The sequence below is a fragment of the Pelophylax lessonae genome (assembly GCF_965119305.1).
Source record: "Pelophylax lessonae genome assembly, chromosome: 4".
NCBI lineage: Eukaryota > Metazoa > Chordata > Amphibia > Anura > Ranidae > Pelophylax > Pelophylax lessonae.
In genome coordinates this window covers 320,910,211-320,932,617 of record NC_138771.1, presented here as the reverse complement: position 1 = coordinate 320,932,617, position 22,407 = coordinate 320,910,211, and the positions used below count along the sequence as shown (strand labels likewise).

Here is a 22,407-nt window from a genome sequence, read left to right as displayed (position 1 = left end):
AAAACAAATTGGCCTAAAATGTTAAAACAATTTGATTTTTTAATTTTTTTTTGGGAATGTTATATAGCAGAATGTGAAAAATATTGTTTTTTTTTTTTTCAGAATTGTCGCTTTTTTTTGTTTATAGCACAAAAAATAAAAATCGCAGAGGTGATCAAATACCACCAAAAGAAATCTCTGTTTGTGGGGAAAAAAAGGACATCAATTTTATTTAGGTACATCATCGCACGACCGCGCAATTGTTTGTTAAAGTAACACAGTGCCGAATCGCAAAAAATGGCCTTGTCATTAGGGGGCAAATCCTTGCGGTCCAGAAGTGGTTAAGATATATTATTCTTCAAAATTTATAATAATGTATTCGAGTAGACTGACCCTTTAGGAAAAAACAAAAAAGTTAACTTTTAATAGCTTTAAGTATATGAATAGAACGAGACTTTACTTTAAAACCACATGTGAGCATTTTTAATTTATTTTAAGGCATCAAGCAAGACCTCATTTACAAAAATTAATATAGTCCTGCCTATGACTTCAAAAATAATTTCTCATACACATTTGTTTCAAGAGCTAGAACACTCGCACATCTCTCATGTGAAATACTGTTACAATAGGTGTTGACACACTGATCACATTTCCAATGAGAGGTTACATGTTGTTTTGAAAATACTGTTTTGGTGATCTGCAAGATCTTAGAGAATGAATAAAGGTGGAGGTGAATTGATGAATATTAACCAGCAATGACACAGTTAAACATGTCTAAGCTTTATAGAAGATGGAAATATTGGCCAGCATTCAAAGATCTGACAAGTGTTTTTACACCCACACTCATGGTATGTGACATTCAAGTCATTGACAGTTGCTGCTGGATTGTGATAATCCACAACAAAGACATTTGTTTTATATATGATCGTTGATGAAGTCCATTCACAGTGCTGATAAGTATTTCTTAGAACAAATAATCTTTTAGTTAGTTATTATCTTTATAGAGTATCTTCCCAACAACCCAGAGCCTAATTATGGTTTGCTTTAGAAGTGTGTCATTGGCACATACAGCTTATACATGAAGTCATCTGTTGTTGTAGTCTGTGAACTTGGTCCTGATCTCTGTTGGCTCACCAAGAGATCATTTACTTTAATTCCTGCAAGACTTTTACTTAATGGCAGTGTCCTGAAGCTGCAATGGCAGTGTTGATAGGGTACGCTGTACATGTGCATCATTTGGAGCTTCAACCACAGCAACATTCAACATTGATGTCCATACGCTTTGTTTTGGGAGGTATTTAAAAAGCCACAGCCTTGCTCTGTAGGTCATGTAATCCAAACATCCACTGCACCATCTGGGACGATTCCTGTCAAGGAAAATTTGAAAAATAAATATTGGGCTAATGGAATGCTAAATGAAGAGGATGCACTTTCAATACTGTTCACCATCTGGACATTTCTGGTTGGTGATCTCTAGGTGGAAATGTTGTAACTATTAAAAAATATATGGAATATTGGAATAGCCACCTTAGCTATGTATAATATGTTTGTATAGTTTGTTATATCAAAAAAGATTTTTGTATTTTTTTTTGCTATTAACTTCAATTTATTGTGACACAACATTGTTGTCATTTAAAGTCCCACATATGAGGGTTTTCTATCTATGCACACACTTTCAGTAGTACTACTTAAAGGAGTTGTAAAGTCAGAAGGTTTTTTATCTTAATGCTGTCTATGCATTAAGATAAAAAGCCTTCTGTGTGCAGCAGCCCCCATCAGCCCCCCTAATACTTACCTGAGACCCATCTCTGTCCAGCGATGTTCACTCGAGAGAGGGGGCAGGGCCGAACTGCAGCTCCGTGTCTGAATGGACACATGGAGTTGCAGCTTGGCTCGGGTGCCCCCATAGCAAGCTGCTTGCTGTGGGGGCACTCAACAGGAAGGAGGGGCCAGGAACAGAAATGAGGAACCGAGAAGAGGAGGATCTGGGCTGCCCTGTGAAAAACCAACTGCACAGAGGAGGTAAGTATAACATGTTTGTTATTTTAAAAAAAAAGACTTTACAATAACTTTAAAGTGAGGGCAATAGAAAAAATAATAGCAACATAGTACACAAAGACAATTTTTTATTTAGTATATTACATTAGCTTCTAACTGCAAAAAATAAAGCGGGTTTTGTGCAGGGATTTTATTGTATTTACATAAACGAAAATCACTCCAACACAAAAACCTAAGTGTTAGAAGGACACCACTAACTGGCAGAGTTCTACCTTTATCTGTTCTGAAAAAATGTTCCTTCCACTATGTCCTTGCAAGACTGACTCCTGAATGAAAGGGTCTGCACCTATTATTATAATCTTTCACTATTCCAACAAAGAAAGTTGCAGTGTCTGTATTCTTTTAGAAATAAATAACCCTTAAAGAAATTTAATTTGCTGAGAACTTTTATTTGTATGTTAGTATAGACGACTAAGAAAATAAAGCAAATCATACAAGAGGAAATTACGTTTCTGACCCAAATGTATCCTACAAATAAAAATGTATAATTCACCTGGATACATTAAGTAGTTGTGACGATATGTAAAGTTTTACTAGCAGATGCCAAAGTTGCAAAATGGCATTCAGGCATTAAGATTTGTTTTACCTTTGGGTACCAAGAGGCTAAAATATTATGCAGATAAGTTCAGGTTTTGATTGATGTTCGTTTTAACAAATTTGCATTGTAACATAAAAAAAGTACCTTCGATGAGTGCAATGGTCAGTCCTTGCCTTAATGTCCTGCAATCACGTTGATGATGCTGCAGCTCAATTAGACAAATATCCTCGCTGTCACTCTTTGTGTTAGCTGTGTTCACTAGGGCTACAGCGTGTAAAAGTGATGTCACATTGGTCTGGCTTTTACTGCAGTCAACATTGCCCAATGCTTGTCAATCAACAGTAGATCATGTCTAGCCCACCTAATCCCACATACTAAACCATACCTAGCCATGAGGTTTTCAACCAAATACCAAAAGGAATTGTGGGATATACAGTATAGGCAGCAGGAAGGAAATTATGTTCTTGTGCTCCCTAAGTCTGCCAACATCAGATTTTGAAATGGGGAGTATGGACATGCAAGGCTGATGGCAAAGTTCAATTGCACATCTCCATGAGATAGGGAACAATTTCCAGGTAACCTTTTGGCAAACAATTACTTTTTATGGACTCTGCAGCCACTTGCATAAATGGACTTGTATTGCATTTAGTTGTACTAACACAGATTGCAAAGCCCTTAGTTAATCTTTTTTTTTAAATTAGAGATACCCATAAAACAAGTTTCAGATCTCACAATACATCTTATAAAAATGATTATATTGCTCAAAATATATAAGTGTGACCAGTAAGTTGTAGATTTAAAGTGGAGTTCCACCATAAAATATACCTTCGGTCCATCTTCTTGCTCCGGGTCACCTGTAAAACAAATGGATAATCGCAATTTTTTTTTTTTTACTTACCTTGTTTTAGAAGATAATATACTTACCTTACTTCCTCTTCCTCCCTCGGCGGCCACGCCGAGTCGTCACTTCCTGGCTTGCAATGATTCCTGGGAGCTGAACGTCATCGCTCCCAGGAATCAATGCGCCTGCACCGGCTCCGACGTCAGTTCCGGTGCAGGCGCGTCATACCTTGATAAACAGCTTCTGGGCATGCCCAGAAGCTGTGCAGGGATGACGCTGCAGCCCCGGTAGTGACGGCGGGGCCGGTGCAGTGTATCGTGGGACCAAAGAGGATGGAAGAGGACGCAGAAGAGGATCGCGCTGGCTTCAGCTGCCCACACCTGAGATGGCGGCGCTGGACAATACATTTTCAAGGTAAGTATTTCTTCTAAAAGGTAAGTGCAACCCGGGACAGTTCAGAGGCTATCCATTGTGGAATGCACTAGCCCTGACTGTCCCGGGGGTATTTTTATGTATTTTTTTTTGTTTTAGGTGGAACTCCGCTTTAACAATAAATAAAAAAAAATAATGTGTTGTATCTCTTTGAGACGTGTTTACACTGCCTACTTAGTTTTACACAAATATTTTCAGCAATACCAGTTAAAAAAATGGTTGAGAAAAGAAAAGTAGACTGTGAAAAGTATAATGTCACCTTACAGTGTTCAGTGGAGGAATAGCTCCTTGCATTGACAATCAGTGCTTTTACAACATTGGGGTTGTCATTGGGAAAGAGACCACCTTACACTGCTGGTAAGTGATAAAGGTGCCCTGCTATTTAGATGACCATTGGTCTCACACCACCGGCTCTGTCAAGTGAGTTTAGCCTTGGAAATGGTTACACACCATCAAGTGGGATATTAATCCTCCACTGCTTACTGGTCAGAGAACCCCTAAAAACCTCTAGAGGAAATCAAAGATTACACAGAACCCTAGTTAAAAAAAGGTTGCCTTAGACAGACTGATTGTTAGAGGGGGAATCAGGACTCAAAGACCCTTCTGTTAACCTGTGGAAGTTAGCTGAGAGTTTATGTAACAATCCAGTGGCTGCCTTTTATGCTGGTTTTCTGCTTTTTGTTAGCCCTCATTTGCAGTCTCTAGGCCAGATTGAACAACTGTGGACATTTATAATATGTGTACATCGGTGTCAAAATAACCCAAACTAAAAATCCATTTAGATACCCTTACTCGGAGACCTTATGCAGGCTGGGCAAGTGTACTTTCTCTGAAAAAAAAGCACATATCTTTTAAGTTTTTAACAACCTAAAGTAATCATGACAAAATAATATGATTTCTGATTGGCAGCAACACCATTACCCATGGTGGGCTTGGAGCTGTTTGGCAGGGCTGTTGTTGGAGCAGTTGGTTCTCAGGGTTTCTCAGGATGTCCCCCACCAGTAAGCAGTGTAAAGGGGTAACATTTGTTGATTCTCCACTTTTAACCTTTAGCTGGCTATACGCAAATTTTCATTTTAACATTCGTTTGATTTTCTAATCATCAGTAGGATCAAATCGACGTTCAGTTTTGACTGCAGTGACATGAAAAATTCAAAGGAGTAGGATGAAAATATCTGAATTTCTAATGTGGTTTTAATTCAGGAAAGTCTATTCACTCCAAAATTAAATGTTAAAAGCAAATGTTTTTTTAAGTACTTTCAAACAGCATGTTATTGAATGTTTTAATAAGAATGTTCCTAGGAATCCTCATACAAATGTTTGTTTGAAAATGTACTATTGTATGGCCAGCCTAACATTAGAAAACCTCTTTAACATTACCTTTAGCTACAGCATGTAATGCATATAAAAATGACATTATGATCTTTCTTAGCTACAGTCAACACTACTATAACTACTTGGAAATCTCTCCTTCAGAAATCGTGGGGCATCCCCGTCCAAACATTGCATTAGCTTTCACTTCCATCTCTGCATCTACTGTCACCAGACTTACAACAACTGCAACAATGGAGCTCAGCTGGCATCCACTCTCTGGGGAACCTCTTCTCTCCTTAGGGACTCATCATCACTTATCAAAAACTCCCTACTAAATAATCGTTAACCAGCAAAGACTTCTACCTCTACCTTTGCATCCACTACATACTATCTAAACTGCCAGCCACAAATATTGTCTCTCTCCCGTACATTATTATCCATCTACAACTCGATGTAATCCAAAGTTAGAAGAATATCCTTTATCTACACTATACTCTCTCGCCCGCATACGCAGTCTGAACCCCCAAATATGACCTTCTGGGACTCTACCCTCCACATCAATGTTCCTATCCTGGACCAGGCACTCCTCACACAGGCCAGATTATCAAGGAATGTCACTCACTGGGAATCAATAATGAAAATCTATCATTGCTGGTATTTTATACCAAGAAAACTAACTTGCATATACCCTTCTGCTTCTCTGCTTTGCTGGAGAGAGTGCGGCATTGCCAGCACATATGCTTCTTCTGAGATCAGGTCTCCGCCCTACTACAAGGAATATCCCACACCTACAGAGCACTGACCCTACAGACAGCCCTCCTTGGACTCAAACTCTCTGCCTAGCCAACTGAACATCACCCAATCATCACCCATATTCTAATTGCAGCAAGATTAGTCCTGGCACACTGTTGCAATAACCCTAAACCTCCCAAACTACAAATGGTCATTACAACCCTGAACAACCACTGCTTGATGGAATTTCTAATTGCCAAATCCCATTTAACTCTACCAAAGTTTTTCAAACACTGGAACCCTTGGCTAAGGGATTCCAGATCAGCACCACTCATCTGACCCCTTCATAGCCACTGAGACAACTTCTCACTTCCACTATACCTATACCCACCATGGCCTAGATCCCCCAAACTCTCGCCTGTGGACTCCACTCAATGCATCATATTTACTAGAGACTGCTGCTCATAACCCACTAAGCTAGCCTCTTTTTCATCCTAACCTGCTCTCACAAGTCCCCCCTGACCTGTAGACACATCACAGTTTTGCATATTGTTGATATTTGTGTTATAATAGTGTTATATGTATCACATGAGAAACCATCTTTGTTCTAGATACCTTTGGGCCATACACTCAATTAATGTATCTTGCAACCTATATGATTAGTCAAGGAGGTTGCATCCTCTTATACCTATAAGCCTCTGGCACCTCTTATTTTTCCAACATTTGTGTCTGCACTAGTTGACATCTGTACATGACACATTTGATTTTGTTTATTTCTATATTGTTAAATTAAAACAAAACAATATAAGTTATAAAAAAAAAAATGAACTTGTGGTGCAGTTCCTTTCTTAAATCGAAATGCCATATTTTTAAAGAAACCTGCCTGTTGCTTACAGGCTGTTAATGTTGTTATTCTCCACAAAGATATAGCAGCAATATGCAATATATAACTAAGGCTGAGCTACCTAAACAAATGGCATTGGTTTTCCTTGAAAAGCTACTGTATATTTATGCTGAGAGTTTTTACACTGTAGGAGCTGTATTTCAGAGACATTTCTTTCATCCAGCTTATCTGATCTTTGAGCATTGTGCCAATAGTTATTACATGCAATGCTGCAGCAGGACTGAGCTGCTTTGATACTGAGGAAACATTCAGGTTACCCACAGCCACTGCTCCCGGCCATGCCGATAATAACATTGCAGAGAAAATTGTGTTAGTTCTATTTTCCCTTATATCATCAATATGCCACTGTTAGATAGCACATATTTCAGGTACAAGTTGGATTTTTATGAGTTTTAGTTTCCTAATACCATAAGCTTTTCATTTTACTCTTCATAGTTGAGATATATTAATGGTAAAATCAATGCAATGGATTGTATAGTTTCCAACTGTCCTTGATTTCGAGGGACTGTCCCTGAACAATGTCCCTCTGTCCCTCTCTACTCCTCATCTGTCCCTTATTTTGGTCTGATGTATATAAATGCACTTTTTATATTTTAAAAGTGTTTCCCAGTGCTAAAACTCTCACCCAATTTCTAAATCGCCGAATTTGTAAAGTTCAAAAGCCTATATAAAGGAATAGTAGTGGTAAAAAAGCACTTGTGGGTTTAACTAATCATTTTTTGTATACTTCTCCTTTAAGGATGTGTGGCAGAGGGTGTGTCCTATGTCTACATACTTTTGCTAATAGGTGTCCCTCATGCCCATCTCAAAAAGTTGGGAGACATGGAATTGTCAAAGTCATTTCAGAAATGTTAGCTGGTTACAACTTCCAATTGTGTTGTTTCCTGACAGAGGGAAACTCATCAGCAAGTCATCTGCTCATGGACTATTGTGGGTTATTTTTGTGTTGAGCATACAAACACTTTGTCAATGGCCTGATTATTGTTTAACTAATTAACTCTACTCATTTAAAAAAATAAAATAAAAACAGGAATTTTAAGGTGGTTATAAAAATGTTGTTTCTGTAAAATAAAATAAAGAAGTTATATGTACCTTCTCTGTGCAGTGGTATTGCACAGAGCAACCCTGATCCTCCTCTTCTGGGGTCCCCAGCCAGTGCTCTCAACTCCTCCTCTTTTGCTAGTACCCTCAAAGCAAACTGGCTGTGATGGGGGCGCTCATGTGGCATGCCCTTAAGCTGATCTGTGTGTGTCCACTGACACACAGAGTACAGGTCAGCCCCACCCCCTGATCCCTCCTCACAGGATTTGATTGATGGCAGCAGGAGCGAACAGCTCCAGCTGCAGCTTTAGTGTCCTGTGAGAAGAGAAAGAATAGAGAGTAGGGCTGCATTTCAGTACAGCAGTAGATTGAGAAAAGACTCAAGTAAGTGTTTGGATAGGGGAGTGATGATACAATTACTGGGACTTTTTTATTACCTTAAAGTAGAACTATAGGCAAACCTTTTTTTACATTTTGGATAGGGTGGTTTATAACCCCCTGCAGATACATTGATAGTGTGCAGGAGACCTGCATGGCATCAGTTAACTGCTGATCACTGGTGCAATGCTTTATGGCAGGCATCACTAAATGGCGGACCGTGGTCCAAAAACAAACTATAAGGCAATCATTTGCCTGGGTACCCTGGGTATCCTCTCCCAACACCCTGGGTATCCCTCCCGGCTGCAGCTTCCTTCTCCTGCTACCGTTGTCACAGCATTCAGCCATAACAGGTAGAAGGCAGAAGGCGTGGCTTGTCCAGACAGAGGGCAGGGACATGCTTTTCAAGTTACCAAGCCAGCAATTTTTTTGCTAGGATGCATAAAAAGCATGTCCCGCCTTCTGTCTGGACATGCCTCGCCTTCTGCCTTCTACCTGCTATGTAAGGTAGGATCGGAAAGGTTGGAGGAGGATTGCAATGAAGGAAAGGGGGCTGTGATAGGGACCAGTAAATAAAAAAAAGGGGACTTGGATACAAGGAAGTGGGGGACTGTGAAGGGAACTGGGATTCAAGGAGGGGGACTATAAAGGGGACTGAGATGAAAATAAGGGTCTGTAAAGTGGACTGGGGTGCCAGGAAGGGGGTTTGTAAAGGGCATTGGGGTGCAAGTAAGGGGTGTCTGAGATGCAAGTAAAGGGGGGGACTGAGATGTAAGTAAAGTGGGGGGGACTAAGATGTAAGTAAAGGGAGCTGTAAAGGGGACTAGGGTGATAGAAAGGGGGCCTGTGAAGGTGGCTGGGATACAAGGAAAGGGGTGGGGGGTTGTGAAGGGAATTGAGATGCAAGTAAGGGAGGCTGTGAGGGGATACAAGAAGAAGAGGCTGTGAAGGGGACTTAGGGCAAGTAAGGGGGAGGGGAGCTGTAAAGAGGACTGAGATGCAGGTAAGGTGGGGATGTAAAGGGGACTGGGGTGCAAGGAAGAGGGGCTGTGATGTGGACTGGGGTGCAAGGAAGGGAGGCTGTGAAGTAGACTGGAGTGCAAGTAAAGAGGAGCTGTAAAAGGGACTGAGTTACAAGAAAAGAAGGCTGTGAAGGGGACAGGGATACAATGAGGGGGGCTATAAATGGGACTGCGATGCTAGTAAAAGAGGGCTGTAAAGGTGACTGGAGTGCAAGGAAGGAGGGCTGTGAAGGGGACTGAGATTCAAGTAAGGGGCACTATAAAGAGGACTGGGGTGCAAGTAAAAATGGGCTGTAAAGGGGACTGGGATGCAAGGAAGGAGGGCTGTGAAGGAGACTGGGATACAAGGAGAGTGGCTCTGAAAGGGAATGAGATGCAAAGTAAAGGGGAGCTGCAAAGGAGACTGAGGTGCATGGAATGGGGGTTATGAAGGGGACTGGGATGCAAGGAAGGTGGTGGGCTGATCTAAAGAGTGGAGGTCTCTGATGTAAGGTGGGGTGTTGTGATTTGAAGGGGGACAGAGGACACTTAACCACTTAAGCCCCGGAAGATTTTACCCCCATTCCGACCAGGGGGTATTTTGCGATTCGGCACTGCGTGAATTTAACGCACAATTTCGCGGTCGTGCGACGCTGTACCTAAACGAATTTGACGTCCTTTTTTTCCCACAAACAGAGCTTTCTTTTGGTGGTATTTGATCACCTGTGCGATTTTTTGATCACGCGCTATAAACAAAAAAAGAGCGTCAATTTTGCAAAAATAGCAATATTTTTCACATTTTTTTATATGAAATTCCCCCAAAAAAAAATGTAAAAATCAAAATTTTTAAAAATTTTCGGCCAATTTATTTTATGCTACCTATGTTTGGTAAAAAAAATCGCAAAAAGCGTATTTTGATTGGTTTGCGCAAAAGTTATCGCGTTTACTAACAAAGGGAAAGATTTTTGTCATTTTTGTTGTTTTTTTTTTTTAACGCGTAATGGCGGCGATCTGCGATTTTTTTTGCGGTACTGCGACATTGCGGCGGACAGATCGGACCCTTGACTGACATTTTTGACACTTTTGGGGTTACCAGTGACATTTCTACAGTAATCAGTGCTATACATATGCACTGTTACTGTAAAAATACACTGGTAGTGAAGGGGTTAACTTTATTTGGAAGGGAGGGGCTGTGTGTGTCCCTAGGGGCGTGGTTTCTACTGTGATTGGCTGTGGCTCTAGCTGTAAGGACACTGATCAACGGATCTACATACCAGATCCGTTTTATCAGTGTCTTTGCAGCGAGGAGAATGACAGGCAGTTTGTTTACACAAGCTGCCTGACATTCTCCCTCTCCCCCGCCGATCGCCGAGTGACCGGCGGACATCGGGTCCGCTGGTCACACGCGCGGGGGGGTCCGTGACCACGCGGGAGCGGGAGCGCGCCCCGGGGGGCGCGCGCTCGCTCCCTAGACCCTCACAAGCAAACAACGTAGCCCTACGTTAGTTTGCCTGTGAGGGGCTGACCGCCGACGTAGATAGTCGTGCGGCGGTCGGCAAGTGGTTAAGTAAAGAAGGTGCTGTGATGTAAAGGGGGCTGTGATGTAAAATGGGGAAGGCTTGGATGAAATGGGGGGCTGTGATTTAAAGCAGGCATTGTAATGTAAAGGGCCTGTATTGTAAAGAAGGGCTGTATTGTAAAGGCGGTGCTCTGATGTAAAGGGGGTGCTGTATTGTAAAGAGGGGTGCTGTGATGTAAAGAGGGACACTGTAATGTAAATGCGGGCTGTATTGTAAAGATGGGTCCTGTGATGTAAAGAGGGGGTTCTGAAATGTAAAAGGGGTAACTGTGGTGTAAAGGGGGGCTGTGATGTAAAGGGAAGGACTGATGACGCTGATGTAAAAGGAGAAACTGTAATGTAAAGGGGAGGGGCTGTGAAGTGATGAAACCGAGCCATAGCACAAACATGAGGCTCCTGCAACAAAAAATTAAAAACACACATTTTTTTTACCTGCAAAAAAATTTGCTTTTTTTTTTTTAAAGTGAACTTATCTTTTAAATATCTGTAGGTGAGCTTCAGGCCCAAGGTACCCAGTCAGGAAGAGACCACACACAGACTGTGATAGTATTTATTTGGTATATTGTATACTGTATAAAGGTTAGCAGTAATGAATGATGATAATTCTTGTAGGCACTGATATGAGATACAACAATGCAACAACTGGTGATTTCACAATATGATCAGGCTTGGTGCCTGTAGCACTGGAGGATGGTTTCCGCTGGAGGGGTGGTAGTGTGCGGTGTGCTGGACAGAACTGTAAAGCTGCTAAGGAGAGTCCCACTTGGCTATTCTGGATACTAGGATGTTTCATCTCTTCAGGCATAGTCCCTGTTCTGACATATCATTCCCCTAAAGTGGAACTACACAAATCGTTTTGTTTTGTTTTTTTGTTACAGTTGCTTGTGCTCTCAACAGACTATCAAATGGCTATTTTCCTAACTGATTATATTTGCGGCACCATGACAACTAGGGATCAAACATAGGCTAATCTGGCAGCTTCCTTGGCCATAAAGGATAGAAGGGTTTAGTTCCATTTTAAAAGAGAAGAATGGCCAAAGCTTTTTTTAGCCAATATTTTTCTTTAGGGTTAAAGGAGTTCACTTATTTGTGCTCTATTGTGTCCCAAAATCAGCTGACATGACAGAGCCGCTCCAGGCTCTAGAAGGATCCCGACAAGAATGTGTCAGTAAGCACTGGAGGAGTAGAGCAGAGAGCAGTGACTGAGAGGCAAAGCTCACTGCTTGGAGCAACCAAGAACCGAGAGATCAGAGGTCATGTGATAACTCTTTTTTTTTTTTTTTTATGTAGCCCACCTTTAGGCCTCCTATGGTTGTAGCCATATTCTTCATTTTTTTTGACTTTCAGACAGAGTGCTCTTTCTGGAGAAGTTCCACCAATCGTAGTGAACTAAATAGTTAAGTTTCAGAGCTCTGTAATTAGCATTCTTTTCGAAGACAGATCATTTTTGCTTTGAAGCAGGCTGTTTGTAGCAGGTTTCATTTTGGTGTCTTTTACACATGAAATCAAGAGTTGTTTATTTTATTTTTTTTGCATGACCTCTAATTAGAATAAGCCCTCCCTATCCTGTATAAATAGGACAATGGAAAAAAGTACCTAAATAAGCAGTTAAGGTATGGCACCAGTCTTAGTGACTCCAGGATACAGCTGAGTCTGGCACCTTCTTATCAGTTCTTTGCATGTACAACACAATGAAGGTGACATTGCAGCTATCAATTATGGAAGTGCACTCTACATTACACAATAGTGTTTATTTAAGTCACAAGTTTAGTAGTCGTAAGGATGTCAAATGTACATTAACTTATTATGGCTCTCAAGGGGGCTATGAGTGAGGTGATTTAAGCTAAACTTATAGTTAGGTCCATATATATATATATATATATATATATATATATATATATATATATATATAATATATTATATATATAGGCACAACTTTATATTTTTTCAGGTATTTACCAAAACATATTTAAGCTATAGTTATATAATGGATATCGGCAGAAAGTGCACACTCTCAGGTTTAAATTGAGGGTATGTACATCCAAACCAGAGGAAGAGTTTAGGAATTACAGCTCCTAAGAAAAGCAACCCCCCACCCCCTTTTTCAAGGGGCCAAAAGTAATTGGACAATTGAATCAAAAGCTGTTTCATGGTCTGGGATGGGCCACTCTTTCATTATTTCTTCATCAATTAAGCAGGTAAAAGGTCTCGAGTTGATTCTAAGTGTGGTATTTGCGTTTGCTGTGAATCTACATCATGCGTTCAAAGGAGCTGTCCATGAAAGTGAAACAGGCCATTGTAAGGCTTCAAAAACAAAACAAATCCATCAGAGAGATAGCAGCAACATTAGGAGTGGCCAAATGAACATTTTGGTACATTCTAGGGAAGGAAGAACACACTGGTTTGCTCAGCAACGTAAAATGGTCTGGATGTCCACGAAAGACAACAGTGCTGGATGATCGCAGCTATAGTAAAGAAAAACCCATTCACAACATCCAGACAAGTAAAGGACACTCTCCGGTAGGTGGGCATATCATTGTCTAACTCTACAATCAAGAGAAGACTTCACGAGAACAAATAAAGAGGGTTTACCACAAGGTGCAAACCATTCATAAGCCTGAAGAATAAAAAAGCCAGATTAGACTTTGCCTAAAAACATCTAAAAAAGCAAGACCAGTTCTGGAAAAGCATTCTTTAGATGGATGAAACTAAGATTAATCTCTACCAGAATGATGGGAGGAAAAAACTGTGGAGAAGGCTTGGAACAGCTCATGATGCAAAGCACACAACGTCATCTGTAAAACATGGTGGAGGCGGTGTAATGGTATGGGCATGCATGGCTTCCAGTGGCACTGGGTCATTGGTGTGACAGAAGACAGAAGCAGGCAATGACTTCCGCAGTGTTTAGAGATATACTGTCAGCCCAGATTTAGGAAAATGCAGCAAAGTTGATGGGGCGGCGCTTCGCAGTACAGAGGGACAATGATCCAAAACACGCTGCAAAAGCAACCCAGGAGCTTTTGAAGGAAAAGCAGTGGAATGTTCTGCAATGGTCGAGTCAATCACCTGATCTCAACCCAATTGAACATGCATTTAACTTGCTGAAGGAAAAACTAAAGGCAGAAAGATCCACAACCAAAGAACAACTGAAGACAGCTGAAGTTAGAGCCTGGCAAAGCATCAGAAAGGAGGAAACCCAGTCGTTGGTAATGTCCATGGGTTCCAGACGTCAGGCAATCATTGCCAGTAAAGAATTCTCAACAAAATCTTAAAAATTAACATTTTATGTATGATAATATTCATTGTCCAGTTACATTTGAGCCCATTTTGAGCTGCCACCTTGAACTACAGCTCCCATGATTCCAGATGTCTTACATAGAATTCTATGGGTTTGCATCTACTTAGCTCTCCCCCTGCTGACCAGAGGAGAATTTAGCAGCTCTGTATAAACAACTCAGAGAAGGGAAATAAAAACAGAGCAATGTCTTGGTTTCTATATTGTCCCTATATTGTCATAGCCCTGTACCTGGCTATAGATTAATAAAGCAACAATTTGTGCAAGTATGTGTTTATTTAAAAATTATTAATTTATAAAATTGCAGGTAAAATGTAGAATATCAAATATTTTGAATGCTCACTTGCAGTTCTCACTTGCAGAGTTTTTCCTTTCCATGAACATTTTACTCACTTGCTATTTGCCTTTGAATGTGTCAGCAAATTTGACTATTTAAGTAGAGTCAATTACCAAGCTCAGCCCTCTCCCTCTTTAAACATCATAGCCCTCTGGAAGCATTTCATTGCCATTTATGCTGACTTAGCTCCTCTGCCTCTCTCCTCATCTCCCTACATAACCTTTTACCTAGTAAGAGAAGCAAAGGGTAATAACATAGAGAGTCAGGATTTTTTCTCAGAGAATAGGTGCAACCCCCCTAACTCTGCCAACCCCCAGCCTGCCCCCCTCACGGGGGACAGCAGCTATTCTGCCTCTACATCATAGAGTGGCTGTGGCCAAATTGCACTGTGGGAGGGTCTTAAAGGGTATTGTTAAATAAAACCAGGATTGCATAACATATAGAATGCAGGTTTAAGAAATGCGCTATGTGGGTTCAGGTTCAGGTGTGAATACCAAAACTGACCTCCCTTCAAACCCCCATAAAAAATTGTTAGGCTGCAATACATACTCTTGACCAATGAGCCCTGTATGTTGTGCTGTCTCCTCCCACCAAGTAAAAAGTCCACTTCTGTGCCCCACCATCCAAAGCTCATATCTGCACCCCTAAATCCAAAGCTCACATGTGCACCTTCTGTTCACAGTTCACCTCTGCACCCCACTGTTCACAAATTACCTCTGCATCCTTATCCAAAGCTCACAAAGTTCACCTCTAAACTACTGCCCAGAGCTCACCTCTGAACCCCATAATCCACAGCTCACTCTTGCCTCCCAATCCACAGCTCATCTCTACACTTTCTGTCAATAACTCACCTCTGCACCTCCATCCACAACTCTCCGCAGCTCACCTCTGAACCCCTGCCCACAGTTCACCACTAAATCCTTTATCACCTCTGCACCCCCAGTCTGAAATTTACCTCCACACTCCCTGTCTGTAGCTCACCTCTGCACAGACTGTCCACAGCTCATCGCTAAACCTCCTGTCCATAGCTCACCTCTGCACCCCCATCCAAAACTCATCTCTACCCCCCCCGTCCGAGGCTCACCTCAACACCCCCCCATCCGCAACTCAACTCTATAGCCCCAGACCGCAGCTCTCTCTGCACCCACTGTTCACAGCTCACCACTAAATTTCCCATCCAAAGCTCACCTCAGCACCCCCAGTCTGAATCTCCCCTCCTCACCCTCCAGTCCCAAACTCACCTCTGCACCTCCCAGTGTGAAGCTCCCTCTGCACCCGCCGCCCACAGCTACCACTAAACCTCCCGTCCAAAGCTCACCTCTGCACCCCCCAGTCCGAAGCTCACAACTGTATCACCCAGTCTGAAGCTCACCTCTACGCCCCCCTCCAAAGCTCACCTCTGCACTCCAAGTACAATGCTCACCTCTACACCCCCTGTCTAAAGATCACCTCTGAACCCACTGTCTGCAGCTCAGCACCTCACTTCTGCACCCTCTCAACAACTCACCTTTTCACCCTGTCAACTTAACATTTCAAGACTTGCAGATCACCTTTGCATCACCCTTTCCCTCACCTGGGTAGCTACCTCTGCAAGAACATTGTCAGCAGCCCACCCAGCTTCAAAGTACCTGCAGCAATAGGATCTCATTTACAGCTTCGACTCCCCCATAGACCAACCCAATAATCCAGTTTAGATGTCATCATCAATGCACCAGGCTGTAGCATGAGATGCCCTGTCCATAAACACATGGTGCCTGCCTGGTAGGCTATTCCCTCCATGTCCCACAGTGAGTACAACAGCAGGGAGGGTCTTTGGGAGCCAACAGCAGAAATGTGCTGTAATTTCAAACACAGAAGCCTCGCGTCCGTGCTTAATAGAGTCAGTAGATATTGGTGTGCACAGGGCCAGTGCTGAAGGTTGCAGAAAGGAGTTCTGCCATGTATCTGCAGAAAAAAATCCCTGTAGATAGTTATCTGACTAACAGCTCTGAGTCTGCTGGGGCTGCAGACATTACATCTATGTTGGCAGCACCCAACAGCTGTCTTAAGGCTTTTTCGATATTTACAGAAAGGAGGCTTTAACATTAAAATAAGGTGCCTAAAATAAATTAAATGTACATATATCCTACGATAAGATTGTTGTTGAAATTGTTGGTCTGAAAACAGGTGTATTTTTAGAAGCATATCGATGAAATCATCAGTGTGTTGCATCTCCTTCACTGTCCAATCACAGGCTAAGGGCAGGCACAAAATAATTGTACAACTAAAATCCTCTGGGTATGGGTGGGCCCTTGCTATAATTTACAAATCTGCATACTTGCAAATTGTGGCACTCTTACCTGTTAGTATACTCTCAACTATGGATGACAGGTCCAGATTCATAGACACCAATCCATTCCCCTGCTGCTGTCTCCTTCAAAGCGCTTCTTATGGGGCACACATTGCTTATTATGGCCACTGACAATGCTACTCTTGCACATGGGGAAAGAAGATTCATCATTCTTGGCACCCAAAAGTTTTTTGTTTTTTTTAGCAAAAAGAGACTCCCCCTCCAAAAACAATATATATTCTACCTTACTGCTTTTTTGATGGCAGGAACACTTTAACTGTAGTAGAGAAAAGTTAGGCCTCTGGGATAGTTCTTTTGTCTTGCAGGGTTGTGTAAATTTCAGGAATAAATGGACAAAAATACAAATCTTGGTTTGATCTGTGTATTAAATTGCTTGCCTGGAGTTCAAGTGATTGTAAAGTCTCGTTTTTTTTTTTTAATAACAAACATATTATACTTACCTCCTCTGTGCAGTTGCTCTTTCACAGAGCAGCCTGGATCCTCCTCTTCTCGGGTCCCTCATTGCTTCTCCTAGCTCCTCCCTCCTTTCAAGTGCCACCACAGCAAGCAGCTTGCTATGGGGGCACCCGATCTGAGCTGCAGCTCCATGTGTCCATTCAGACATGGAGCTTCGGTCTTAATCCTCTCTTCTCTGATTAGCTAACTGACTTTGATTGACAGCCACGCTGTGCTGCTCAGTAGGGAGAGTCCCGGACAGCTGAGGGACTCGTGGACATCGCTGGAAAGAGTTGGGGATCAGGTATGTATTAGGGGGTGCTGGGGAGGCTGCTACACACAAAAGGTTTTCTTTTTATCCTAATGCATAAAATGCATTAAGATAAAAAAAAAAAACTTCTGAATTTACAACCCCTTTCAGCTTTAGGGAAAAACTCCAATGGGAGGACTTCGTCTGTTGGGCTCCTAAATGCAGCTGATAGTAACTGAACTTTTAAAGTGCCAGTAAAATTAGTTTTCTCTTTTTTTTTTTTTTTTTTGCATTGGCTCTAAAATTAATTTCCCTGACTGTATTCCTAACATTCCTTTCTAAAATAGTTTCTTATGTAGATTTATCCTGTCAGTTCTCTGTATTTTCTTATTGACAGTGGCAACGCTTTTCTGCTTCTCTTGATTCTTCTGTGTTGACACATGGTCTGGAAATGCTCCAGTTTCCTCCAGTAGAGGAAACCTTGTGTTTCTTTCTTTCTCCCCAGCTAGCTTTTCGTTGGTTTATGGGTTGGCTCCAGCAGAGTGATTGATAGCAGTTCCTCTAGGAAGCTTGTCTATCATATTTATATTCTTATAAAAGCCATCATTTAACATAACGAAGAATTACTTCAACATGAAAGATATACAACTTTTCATTGATAAATACTTTTTTTGGGTAAATTTATTACAAAAGCTCTGTGCCGCCAAGAGGAAAGTTAGAAACGTCCTGCAGTGCTATCTGCAGGTAGTGCCAGAGGCCCCCACAGGAAACTGATTTGCGTCCATTGGTTTGACACAGATAGCGGGACTCCCCGCTGCCCAACCCCTTATCACTGGCTTTGATTGACAGCAGCGGACGCCAATCACTCCTGGTAAAGCAGCAAAGCCAGTGAGACCTGGAAGTGAGGGGAGAGATGAGCTGAAGATGTGCACAGTGCTGTATCGAATGAGGACTCAGGGAAGTAAAAAGGGGGGAGGGGGGTTGCTGAGGATTTTCTTACCTTAATGAGAGGGAGGAATGCATTAAGTTAAAAAATGTTTAGGCTTAAGAACCATTGTAAGCTCCACCAAGGATCACCCAGTGCAAGGCAAAGTATGTATAGAATATAACTTAACCATGGTATATGATGGCTCAGAAAAGCTTTTTTTAACCATATTGTAAGAATGCTATCTACAGACCATTTCTTGAATGGGGCTATTTCCTTTTCATAAGCTGGAACTGTCTATAATGGGTTTACATACACGTAATATCATTCATTTCACTCTTTTAATGCATGTACTCTAAGTGATGTGATACTTTTTATCATATCTGTTAATACATCTCTACAATCTTTCTGGAATGTAATGTAATACAAAAGCTCCAACCCTATCTCACAGTAGAAGATGAATATCTCAACAAAGAAATTGATTTTTAAAGTCTGAACGTTTTCACAGATTAGGTAGCAGGTACAATCTGACAACAAATTGCCTGTTAGGACTCTATTGTATTTTTCCAATTGAGAGAAATGTATTTCTTAGGCACATAAATCAGCCACTTTTTGATTTTTGCTACTATTTAAATGACCAATTACTGTTTTTATTTTTTTTGTGTGTTCGATTAAGCTTAGTACAAGAAGTAGTTGTGCTCAAAACATTCAAAATTGACATTTCCTGACATGAACAGCTCTTAGTGTTAGACAATTTAGGGAAAGTGCTACAAATGTATCCCTGTAGTGCTCAAATTATTCTGATAATGAAACAAGTAAATAAGATTCACATTTGGGAAATAAAAAATGTCACCCAATTTTTGGAATACAACAAAAGCAATGATTGATTGTTACAATTGGCCAAAGTGTCTGTTCTATGATGATGCCTGATCGGCTCACATCCATCAATGAAATGTCCTCAATGGTTAGGTTGGCCTGTCAGTGCTGTACTTTCATGTAGATCCTGACAAATGTACATTTTATTTTGTCATATACATTCTGAAAATTGACAGTAAAAGGCGTGTAAGTAAAATTTAACCCTTTCCAGGCTCAACGGTTTAAGCAAGAAATACTTTAAGCTCTGCACTCACCCTTATGCTCTTGACACTAATTTCCTTGTCTCCAGGAGTATCTGACCTGGTCCACTGGTCCTGCTGGACTCTGCATGGAGCACTCTGAAGTGATAGGAAATGATGGCTGGTCTTGTGCCCGGTTACAAATCATGAATGGCGAGTTACCTAGGGTCCTGAGCTGGAAAGGGTTAAATTATAAGAAAATAGAGTATCAGAGGAAATTATGTTTGACTCTATAATTATTGCGGCACATGCCTTACATATCAAGGTGTTAACTTTAAAAATACGTTGCTTATTGCTTAACACTAAAATCATTGTCCCACACACACACCTTTGGATGCGGGGTAGATTTTACCAAAGTTACCCAAAGTCTTTAACCACTTAAGCCCCGGAGGATTTGGCTGCTCAAAGACCAGGGGGTATTTTTTGCGATTCGGCACTGTGTGACTTTAATGGACAATTGCGCGGTCGTGCGATGATGTACCCAAATTAAATTGATGTCCTTTTTTTCCCCACAAACAGGGCTTTCTTTTGGTGGTATTTGATCACCTGTGCAATTTTTACTTTTTGCGATATAAACAAAAAAATAGCGACAATTTTGAAAAAAATAACAATATTTTTCGCACTTTTTTATATGAAATTCCCCCCCCCCCCCAAAAATGTAAAAATCAAAATGTTTTAACATTTTAGGCCAATTTGTTTTCTGCTACATATGTTTGGTAAAATCGCAATAAGTGTATTTTGATTGGTTTGCGCAAAAGTTATTGTGTTTACTAACTAAGGGAAAGATTTTTGTCATTTTTATTGTTTTTTTTTTTTAACGAGTAATGGCGGCGATCTGCGTTTTTTTTTTTTTTGCGGGACTGCGACATTGCGGCGGACAGATCGGACCCTTGACTGACATTTTTGACACTTTTGGGGGTACCAGTGACATTACTACAGTAATCAGTGCTCTTCATATGCACTGTTACTGTAAAAATTACACTGGCAGGGAATGGGGTTAACTTTATTGGAGATGCAGGGGTTAAATGTGTCCCTAGGGGCATGCTTCTAACTGTAAAGGGGTGTGGCTTATCATGTAACCACAGAGACATACGATCCTACATAGCAGGATCATATAGTCTCTGCAGTTACACCAGGGAGAATGACAGGCGGCTTTGTTTACATCAGCCGCCTGCCTTTCTCCCTCTGCAGCGGACGATCGCAAGTGACCGGCGGACATCGGGTCCACCGGTCACACGCGCGGGGATGTGCAGGAACGAGCGGGGGCGGGAGCGTGCCTCTGGCGGCGGGCGCTTGCCCGCTATTGGCTCGTATATATACGTCACTTTGCCCAGGAGGGGCTGACCGCCGCAGTAAATGTACTTGCGGCGGTCGGCAAGTGGTTAATAATTGCAATGTGTACACTACAGCAAAGGTTTACACTACTTTTTAAACATTGCATTCCCTTATACTAAAATGCCAGTGCTGTGACGAAAAAAAAAATCATAAAAATGATCTGCGTTCCTAAGAAAGCTTTGTAAGTAGATACCTACTTACCTACCAACATTTAATAATATATCCGATAATATATCTGAGCCAAAAGTTTTATTGTAAGTGTTTAACAGATTAGGGAAGGGTTAAGATTTTTTTGGGGGTTTTTATGGCTGAAAATATCCTTAATGACTTCTTCCTTCTCCTGTCACATCTTGAGAAAGGGTATTGTACAACCCCTAAACTTCCTTGATTGCTTGCTGTATTTGGGAGGTTTAAAAATCGCTATGGTTCCCAAGTAAGAAAAACTGGTATCATCAGTATCTTGCAGCCCTGCTTATCCCTTCCACCCTCTCTTTCTGCATAGACATGAGCAACATTCTCCCAAAATTGATTGCTGTTCATAGGGGCCACCGGCTGGTGCATTTTTTAGATTGCAACCCCATGCTTGCAAATCAGTCCATCCTCAAAGGTTAATGGCTGGCCTAAGCCTTATCCACTCTCCCTATTGTTTGTGTCTCTGTTAGAAAGATTCTGAAACATGTCAGGAAGTGATGAGAAACCTCCCCGATAGTGACACAGATAGCAGTTAAAATATGACACAAGTTCCAATCGCTAAAAAACTACACAAAAAGTTGTGGGTGGAGCTGGGCTAAAAAACTATAGTTGTAAAATAAACCATGGTTCATCTTTTAGCCCTGGTTCACACTAGAACACAATAAGGGAAACACATGATTCATGTGGATTAGCCACACAGTGTTTAAATAGCACCACCCTTACGATCTGCAGTGGTATCTGTGAAATGTTAATGACATCTTGAACGCAGGTCGCAAACACCATGCATTTGCCTGCACCAGATCGCATAGTACAAAACAACAATGTGATCCAGTTGCAGTGAGTTTCTTAAACTGGTGCATGCATTATTTTGGTGTCATGTGCTGCGATTTGAGCCTATTCAAAAGGATTGAACCCACATCACACCACACTGAATCGCATGTGAATTGCACAGGAATGTGGTGTGATTCCTGTGCAATTCATAGGTGATTTAAAGTGTGAAGTAGGGATTAGTCCAGGTCTAATAGTACTACTTGCCAACCACCCTATAGCAGTTTTACTGCTACAGGGCAGCAGCTGTGCACAGGATTACGCATATATACTTTTGGCTCGCTTCTGCTGTGATTATGCATTATTGGTACCTGCGATGTCCTCCGGCACCTGACAATCATTTGTTACACAGGCAGAACGGCATTCTACCTATGTAAACAAGACAGATTGCTGTTCTGTCAGTACAGAAGGCATGGATCCTGTTTTCCTGCAAAGCAGGGACATGGATCCATGCCTTCCCTTTGTAAAATCACCTCCCACACAGTGCATAAACACTGGCTAGGCACACAGTTAACACTGTAATCGCCCCTGATGTTAACCCCTTCCCA

The 22,407-nt window shown here is 41.5% G+C and overlaps 1 protein-coding gene across 3 annotated transcripts in view; it reads right to left on the bottom strand.

The window, feature by feature from the left end:
* Positions 1 to 412: 412 nt before the first annotated feature.
* HRH2 (histamine receptor H2) overlaps positions 413 to 22,407 on the bottom strand; it is an 84,390-nt gene continuing 62,395 nt past the window's right edge. The window contains exons 2-3 of one of the 3 annotated variants that reach the window (XM_082254097.1): positions 19,520 to 19,674; positions 1,222 to 1,346 (exon numbers count right to left, since the gene is read on the bottom strand). In XM_082254097.1, coding sequence (XP_082110223.1) covers positions 19,536 to 19,674 — 139 coding nt within the window. In that variant the 3' untranslated portion in view covers positions 1,222 to 1,346; positions 19,520 to 19,535. Of the gene's footprint in view, positions 1,347 to 19,519; positions 19,680 to 22,407 lie in introns of those variants that run through there. The other 2 variants (XM_082254096.1, XM_082254098.1) reach the window with 2 other exon arrangements.